The 8,904-nt window shown below is 41.8% G+C and overlaps 1 protein-coding gene across 3 annotated transcripts; it reads left to right on the top strand.

Moving 5' to 3' along the window:
- Positions 1-2,318: 2,318 nt before the first annotated feature.
- On the top strand, positions 2,319-7,787 carry LOC135557383 (cell division cycle-associated protein 4-like). 3 transcript variants are annotated; one of them, XM_064990604.1, is made up of 4 exons: positions 2,319-2,524; positions 3,935-4,014; positions 4,539-4,609; positions 5,839-7,787. In XM_064990604.1, the coding sequence occupies exons 2-4, from the start codon at positions 3,997-3,999 to the stop codon at positions 6,650-6,652; spliced, it is 903 nt and encodes a 300-aa protein (XP_064846676.1). In that variant the 5' UTR covers positions 2,319-2,524; positions 3,935-3,996; the 3' UTR covers positions 6,653-7,787. The 3 variants fall into 3 exon arrangements, with proteins under 3 accessions (XP_064846676.1, XP_064846678.1, XP_064846679.1); XM_064990606.1 differs by lacking the exons at positions 3,935-4,014; positions 4,539-4,609; XM_064990607.1 differs by lacking the exons at positions 2,319-2,524; positions 4,539-4,609 and having other exon boundaries at positions 3,933-4,014.
- Positions 7,788-8,904: the final 1,117 nt, after the last annotated feature.

Genomic DNA, 8,904 nt, shown 5'->3' with positions numbered 1-8,904 from the left:
CTCCCAGTCCCTGCCGCTGAACAACATCCCCACAGCATGATTCTGCCACAACCATGCTTCACCGTAGGGATGGTGCCAGGTTTCCTCCAGACGTGACTCTTGGCATTCAAGCCAAAGTGTTCAATCTTGGTTTCATCAGACCAGAGAATCTTGTTTCTCATGACCTGAGAGTCCTTTAGGATCCTTTTGGCGAACTCCAAGTGGGCTGTCATGTGCCTTTTACTGAGGAGTGGCTTCCGTCTGGGCACTACCACAAAGGCCTGATTGGTTGAATGCTGCAGAGATGGTTATCCTTCTAGAAGGTTCTCCCATCTCCACAGTGGAACTCTGGAGCGCTGTCAGAGTGACCATCGGGTTCTTGGTCACCTCCCTGACCCTTCTCTCTCGATTGCTCAGTTTGGCTGGGTGGTCAGCTCTAGGAAGAGTCTTGATGGTTCCAAACTTCTTCCATTTAAGAATCATGAAGCCGAGTCCATTGGGGAGTTGCAGCAATGAGACAAGATCGTAACTACCAATTGGATATCACGAAAAAGGGAGTAACGCCATGTGCTGAAAAAGTTTGAATACATTAACCATGCTGTTAATCCAGCATGACTTCTACCGCTTACAAAATAACTGGAAACTCGGAACTGGGAAATCTCAGGCTTCAGTGAGTTCAAGACAACTGGGAACTCAGATAAAATTAGCTATGACTGGGAAAATATGGAAAACTATTTTGAAAGGTCATCCAAACTCTGGATTTCAGGTCTCTTTCTAGAGCCCACAAGAAGGACCGCTGCGCCACCTTTGTGTTCAACTGAGCACAGCACAACAAGGTGAGTCCAAAAATATATTGTATGCTGCTGCATAAATTATTTAATATGCCAGGGAGATATGTATACTGTGGCCAAGAAAGTAGTACTAAGTGTATGTTGTTTAGTAAGCTGTAGCAGCCCATGTGCCTCACCCTAATAATTTGGTCCCTTTCCTCCCTCATAACTTAATCTACTGTTCTGACTTGATGGTGCACATGTATATGTGCACCTATAGCCTCTTACAATAATCATTGAATATTGTAAGAGCTTTCATTGTTTGCTTATATGCCCCCTTTATTTATCCTACGGTTCAGACTTGGTGTACAGGGAGAATACTGTAAGAAGAGCCCATGTTCTGAATTCTGTCACTGTACATTTCAAAAGTGCTAAACAAATAGCTATATTGACTACGTCCGTCCTAGCTCACCCAATAATGTCTTAATCGAAATTATGGATTGCCTCTTATCCACTCGTCGTTCCCTTATGCTATAGTTTGTACATCTCAAATGTCAGTAGAAACCACATTTGTTTAAGCAAGTCAGCCATATCAGCTATGTTTTTCAAAAAGGCAGTAAATGAGGCTGAATAAACTGTTTCGCTGCCAGACAAGGCTCCGCTGATAGCGAGGTGTAGCAGTGGTAAGGATTCACTCCATGTTGCTGTTGGGACAGCTTTATGTAGGCCCTAACAGTTTGTGGGCACCGTTTGTCACTGTTATAGTGCAATAAATGTATTGTTTAGTGTTGTGTTGTGGCTTTGCCGGCATGCACCCCACCCCAAAAAACATTGTTTGCGCCACCAATATTGACATGCTAAAATCGCCACTGTCTGTATGCATGCAGCAGCATCTACACTTAAACCACGAGATTATGTTTTCCATTGTGCCCTTTGGTTTATACGGTGATGGTAAAATAACTCACCATTGTGCTTTGTATCAAAAAGTGATTTGGGCGGGCCTCTTTGTATGTAAGAAGAGAACAGCATTTTCTCGTGTTTATCTACAATGCACTCATGCAGAAACTATCATCATTCATTTAATTTAGACTGACAAATTACCAAACCCGGTCTCAGGCTTGGATAACATTGGAGGCCCCTTTGGTCTCCACAGAGTTGGATAAACCTGCTTTTATTTTTTTTGCCCCCTTTATGTGGAACAATTTACAGATTAGATGATCTTGTCCCCCTTGGTCAGTACAGAGTAATGATCTCTGTTGATAAATGTGTCTGTTTTTCTTAGTGTTTTGTAATTTTGTGTATTGTATGTGTTTCAAGTATTTATGCAGGGCTCATCTGTAAAATAGATCCTAGTCTCAGTATGACTTCTCTGTTAAAATAAATGTGAAAACCATATTTGTTTATTTGTTTACTTAAACAACCTAATATGCCTTTTCTTGTTGGCACAATAAAAGTGGCCAAAATTCAATGTCTTTGAGTTATCCACATTGAAATGGGGTCTTTTATTTTGAAGGTTTCTTCATTACCATAAAAACTTGACGTCATCATTTGTGCTGCTGGCAGAATACTGGTGTGGCGTCTCCTGTTTCTTCAGTGTGGCTTTTGTTAATGTTTCCCCCATTTCAACAGACGGGCTGTCGATCAAGACCTATGTGTCCGCTCACGACAAGCAGCAGTGCTTCGACTGCAATCTGTGTCGGTGGAAGCTACGCCTTTAATTTGTTTATTCACGAAGATCACATGAACCCTCGGCTAAAAAAACTGATTTTGTAAAGGTAAGCCCAACACATTGAAATATGCATTACGTAATGTGTTTTGAGTGTAACACGTTTTAAATGGTCAGTTTGCTCTTTAATAATAAAAGTCCCCCGAAAGTGTTTCAAATGCGCGGTCGATTTCGAACGTAAGTTATCATGGAGTTTACTAGCAGTATTTAATGCTTTCCATAGATATTTGTTACACTGTAACCTCTGTTACCAGTAAGCAGACTGGTAATAAATCAGCACTTTGATGGGTTACATCCAGACGTGGTCCCAGGATACATTTTAAAACTACTTGTTGGCGCCTTCGGCGACCAGAATTTGGCCAGAATAACGTTTGATTGTCAATTCAAAATGGCCTCCTTTTCCCTCTAGGTTTTTATGTTCGTGTCTAAAAAGTAAGTTAAAGAGGATGTCACAAACAACATGTAAAGTAATTTATCGTGGTGGACTAAGTTTTGTTGTCTTATAATAATCTATGTTATACTGTAAACTTTTTGACTCAGTATTTTCCGCATACTGTAGTTATACTGCAATCTTTTTTCGTAAGGGATCATTTGACCTCTACACCAGTGGATGTAAATGATAAAACCTAGTAGCTCATCTTCAGTGTTTTCAAATTCCCCCCTTGCCACCCTCCAGGCTTCTTACATTGTTGAAGTGTTGAATTAGCTCCACATACTGCTACTTCTAACAATGCATGGTGCCTCACTCCTCCGTTCGCCCCACGTCCTGATGTGGTCACAGTGCTGCCATTTACTGGCCAGATGATGACGAGCTACATTCTCACAGCAGTAAAATCATGATTCATACATGAGAGGGGAGGTAAACTGCAATTAAATTCTCTGCAATTACTGTGTCCACAATACCGCAGTTGACTGCAGCAACTAAACTGCAACATTTTTTTGAGGGATAATATGTGGCCAAAAGGGCAGATGTTCATTTTATTTGGCAGTTATTTTTTTTCTTTTAAAATTGACATTTTCATAAGAAAAAAAAGCCCATCAGTCTATTAACAAGGCCTTCTTGGAGTTTAATGTCACTGTCAAAGCAAACACCGGGAACTCAACTGTCCAATAGGTTTGTTACTGCAGTGCTGTGTACAAAGATGAAGTATTAAAATAAATCCAATCCACTGTAGGCAATTTGAACATCAGTTGACCTGTAAAGATTTTTGTTGCAATTTGCCATAGGAGAGGCATCTGGGAGTTTATTCAACCTGAAATGCTCATAAATTGCTTCAGGATTTGAGGTGTGGGAAATAAGTACATAGATACAACTTATTTTTTTGAAACATAAATGTCATTCCACTTTCAGTAAGTCACTTCCACATTGCCCTAAAAACAATGTAACTTTCTCAAATGACTGCAAATGGGCAAGGTAGTGAAATAGCTGCTGCTGTGTGTCCCCTGACATGTGGTGTAGTTTAGTCACGCTGCAGAGGACGTGTCGGCTTGCATTCTGGTCAATGTCTCTACAGTGCTGGGATGACGCTCTTGTGTCAGGTAGGCTAATCTCCCATGCCTTCATCTCAACCTTGACTGACCCCCCCCCCCCCCCTTCAATGTTATGTGTTATCCTTACAGCTAACGGTTGTTAATTAAGATTTCCTCCTGTGATCTTTGTGACTATCAAACAAATCCTGTAATTTGCATAACGATTCCACCCTTCAACATGATATATTTTTCGCATTATGTATGTGGTTCTTAGTTTTCGCCTGCAACTAACAGTTTGTTGGTTTGGTGTTCAAAACGATGCATACTACCTTCCCGCTTCCTGTAGCTCAAACAACCACACGAGGTTCTAACCCGATGTGACACAAACAACTTGGCATTGAGGAAGTAAAGCGGGCATTGTTATTAGCCTTTCATAGTTCCTCAGCACCTGGTCCCAGTAGCTGAGTTCTAGTGCATCTTCCCCTCCCCCCTCTGCACACACACGGGTCACCCAGTGACATTGGATGTAATGTGCATTGACATGCTGGAACTGTGTGTTGTCCCTGCTCTAGTTGCATGTTTGTCACTTTTAGGCTCCCGCAGCTCTGGTTGGCTGGCCGCCGTGGCTGGAGACAAGTGTCCAACGCTCGTCTCAGTTGTGGATGTATGTACAAAGTGCTGTTTAGCCGTTTTCAGTGCGTGTCTGCCATTTTATTGCTACTCGGTGTGATATTTTGGGTTAATATTACTAATGCTTGCATCAGAAGTGGGTTATTTCTTTCTATTGCCACTATGCTTGAATTGACAAAGGTCCAATTTCCACATCTTCATGTTTCGCCTTTCTTGCAAATGGCTAAAACAAGTCTGTGTATGTGTTTTATTTTAGGACCACAGTATGTACCTTTGAAAATGATTTACCAATACTGACATTGGTTGGAATATGCAGTTAACAAACTGTTTTTTTTAGTTGATGTAACTCTTTGGCTGTAAACATTATTTTTTTTGACTCCCTGTCTTAAAAGGCATTTAATAAAATGTCATATTAGAAGATGTGGCCGTTGGCCCAGATAATCGGCAGAGATAGTATCAGTTCAGACGAATGCCTTTCTGCCATTGTTCCTCTTTCTTTCCCTCTACCGTAACACAAGCCTTGTTATCGGTTTAAAGACTGTAGAGCTAGAGTGCTCCAATCACAAGAATTCTGGTAGCAAATGATATATTTCTTTATCAGTGGTGATCTAAGTTGGATTCTCCACTTAGCTGGCACCTTCCAGGTCTGCCTGAAAAGACCTGAAAGAGAGTTAAGAACAGAAACAGTTGTTCAACACCCATCATAACTCTCAGTTCCATTAGATTACACATAGGAGTCATTGGACAAAGGTGTTGTCTTTACAGGGGAGTTTTGTTAAGAGCCCCGATGCTCAATCTGAACATTAAGACGTGTCGTTGCGGTATGATTTTGAAGGATAAGGACCTTTCATATCAGTGAGAAATATGTATTGTTAAACTAGAATGCCGCTTAGTTTCGAGAGCTAGTTCAGTAATGTAGCTAGTTCAGATCCCGCCTCGTGTATGTGCCTGTCCGTACCCGTAGGAAAAGTAAATGACACAAGTACATTATTGATAATATCTTTGATTTTCAGGTGCACTCGGGATGTACATTTTAATTTCTAGCCTTAGCAAATTGTCATTACAGCCTTTTGAAATCTTGATATTCTAGTATGTTTTATTAAGAAATCTTATTACAATAAGTAAATAGGGCTTTTGACATCTTTACAGAACAATATAAAACACTGAAATACTAAGCTTAACATGCTAAACAAGTGAATGGAAAAGGCTAATTATTAAAAAGCTTTATGTTCTAACCAAAGTCCTATTTGGCTCCACCCACAGGGCCAACATGTACTCCAAGGGCACCAAACGCAAGTTCTTTGACAGTGTGGACGCAGCGATGGACAACAAGGCGGCGTTGTACAGCCGGCAGCGCCAGTCCCTGCTGGACATGTCTCTGATCAAGCTGCAGCTGTGCCACATGCTGGTGGAGCCCAACATGTGCCGCTCGGTCCTCATTGCCAACACGGTGCGCCATATCCAGGAGGAAATGACCCATGATGGGAGCTGGCAGTTGGTCACTGAGGCTTTCGGCGGCTCTGGCCCATCTGACCACCTGGTGGCCACCGAGGTTTTGTGTCTGTCATCGGCGCTGGAGCAGCAGGGCGGTGGGCCCAAGCTCTACTCGGTGATGGGCTACGATGGTTGCCGCGAGGAAGAAGTGGTAACGGACGAGGCTCTCTGTTCTGTGACATTTAGCGACGGGGCCCCGGCCCTCTTGGGGACCATCGACCACTGCTGGGACAGGGCAGAACTGAGAATGGCGGCGGTAGAGGACCGGGTCATCAAAGACTCCGGTTCAGAGGTCGAGTCTGGGCAGGGGGCTAAAACAGTGATGGGGCAGGTGTTTGGGACGTTCGAGATCAAAAATGGCACCCCTGGGTCAGACCCGGCACTAGAGGAGCTGTTCTCAGCCGTTGATGCCTCTTATTATGACTTGGACACCATGCTCACAAGCATTCAGAGCACCCCCAAGATGGGGCCTTACAACCTTCTGGACAGCATGGCCTCCTCCCATGGCCCCACGTCCAACTCCAGCTGTAGAACCGATCTCTGTGAACTTGACCACATTATGGAGATCATTGTCGGCTCATAGCTTATAGACTTAAAACTTGACTGTTTGGTTAAACTTGTGCCTCTGACTTTTTGTCTTGTATGTGTGAACATACAGTATCTACATACCTTCATCTGTATGGAAACTGAGTGATATCCGTCTCCATGCAATGCCATTTTTTTTTTTATCTGAGAGGTTAACAGTTTCTCAAGTTCACCATACTTATTTATTATGTTTACTTTGTATTTCAATATGTACTCTTTTTGGTTTAAATTATTGTCCCTATTACACTACATGAATTCAGAGCAGCACAACATTTACATTAATAATCTTTTTTAAAGTATATATGTTTTACTATAGACAGTCTGGGAATTGTTCTCGGCTGTCTTTTTATTTTTTACATTTGTAAGCAAGAACGATTGCACAAAAGGCTCAATGTGTGATTAGGGACTAATTTACCTTGTCTTTCACAGGTTTATCTTTGGTTGTGTCTTTGAGCAACAAGAGCAAATAGGCATTGTTGAAAACGTGAATTATGTTCAGTATGCTCACAATGTGATCTTGGTCTGGTTTGGTGCTATATGTACAGTATTCCTAATGAACACATGGCCTTCTTGAGCCAGACAGTTCAATCTTGCACTGCGGCTAGCTGTCACCTAGCATGTGGTGCCATTTGTTTGCTATTAAAGTTACATATGTTCTTATATTGTCTCCTTACAAGTGAATAATTATAATGGGTATATGTCTAATTTTCTGTGATTACTTATTTATTTATTCATTTCAATCATATGGTGATGTTCAACCTTGGCAATACTAACGATTGCAGAAGCTTTTCACCTTTCAAACATTAATTTGTATTTGGTTTCTTGACTTTCTTTGCATACATTTAGTGAAGTAATGTCCTTATTCAAACCAATCTGAGAACGTGCAAAGAATTGTGCTTTTCAGCTGACCTATTCCAACAGTGGTTCATTTTTACCACGTTCAAAGCCTGCACTCGACCACAAGATGATATTGTGACAACTGATTTCTGATTAAACAGCCATGAGGTGGGAGATACCACGTTTTTTTTATGATGAAGTTGACATGCATGACAATGAGCTTGAGAAGATAATGCTTTTTATGAGTAAACGAGCAGTTTATACCATTTTTAATAAAGGTTCCAAAATCATATGAATGAATTGTGTGCTTATCCAGTATTTTGAGTTTTTCTGCCAATCTTTGAACGAAAGAGCCCTTTTCTTATTCAAAACAATCACGTCTCTGATTCAAATTCGTAGGATTTCCTGCTTAAAAAAATAATTCCTGCTGCTGGCGATTTCAACTACTGACGTACCGCTAGGAATTCACACTGCAGTGAATTCAAGGACAGCCCTAACCAGGACTTGAGTCCCTGTCCCAGACTTGAATGTCAACCCAATACCTTAGCTGTTATGACAAGTTGCGGACCTCTTAATGAGGTTGTTCTTAGGTTAAGGTCACTACACCCTTCCTTTGCACTTCTCTATCTCAAGCCCCTCACCGTTATACCAATAGATCTGAGCCTCTTGACAAGGTTACCAGGTATTGGGTAATGTCGCTACAATCAAATGTCATCACAACCCAAGAACTAAGGACCTGATTTCAATGTTTTTTAACTAGTCAAGTCAGTTAAGAACAGATTCTTATTTACAATGGCGGCCTAACCCGGACAACGCTGGGCCAATTGTTCGCTGCCCTCTGGGACTCTCAATCACGGGCGGTTGTGAAACAGCCTGGAATCGTATTCAGGATCTGTAGTAACGCCTCCAGGCTTTGTTGACAAACTCCCAGAAAAGTTATGTTACTCTTGTGGTATGCCATATTAAAGGCTCAGTGCAGTCAAAAACATGATTTGCCTTTTGTTTCATATATACACTACATGACCAAAAGTATGTGTACAACTGCTCGTTCAACATCCCATTCCAAAATCATAGGCATTAATATGCTGCTTGCTGCTATAACAGCGTCCAGCGGGCACTGATGTTAAGCAGTTAGGTCTGGCTTGCAGTTGGTGTTCCAATTCATCCCAAAGGTGTTCGATGGGGTTGAGGTCAGGGTTCTGTGCAGGCCAGTCAAGTTCATCCACACCGATCTTGACACACCATTTCTGTATGGGCATCGCTTTATGCATGGGGTGCATTGTGCTGAAAGAGGAAAGGGCCTTCCCCAAAATGTTGCCACAAAGTTGGAAGCACAGAATTGTCTATAATGTCATTATACTGGACTCTCTAAATGTACAGTAGCCCTTCTCCAGCTATACAGTTAGCTAAACA

This window comes from Oncorhynchus masou, chromosome 16, assembly GCF_036934945.1.
Source record: "Oncorhynchus masou masou isolate Uvic2021 chromosome 16, UVic_Omas_1.1, whole genome shotgun sequence".
In the NCBI taxonomy this organism is placed as follows: Eukaryota; Metazoa; Chordata; class Actinopteri; order Salmoniformes; family Salmonidae; genus Oncorhynchus; species Oncorhynchus masou.
Note: the sequence above shows the minus strand (reverse complement) of the source record. Positions and strands in the feature narration are given on the sequence as shown.

Coding starts and splice junctions, on each gene's coding strand:
- LOC135557383 (XM_064990604.1), top strand. Junction 4,610..5,838: donor CGCTCGTCTCAGTTGTGGAT/GTATGTACAAAG, acceptor CTCCACCCACAG/GGCCAACATGTACTCCAAGG.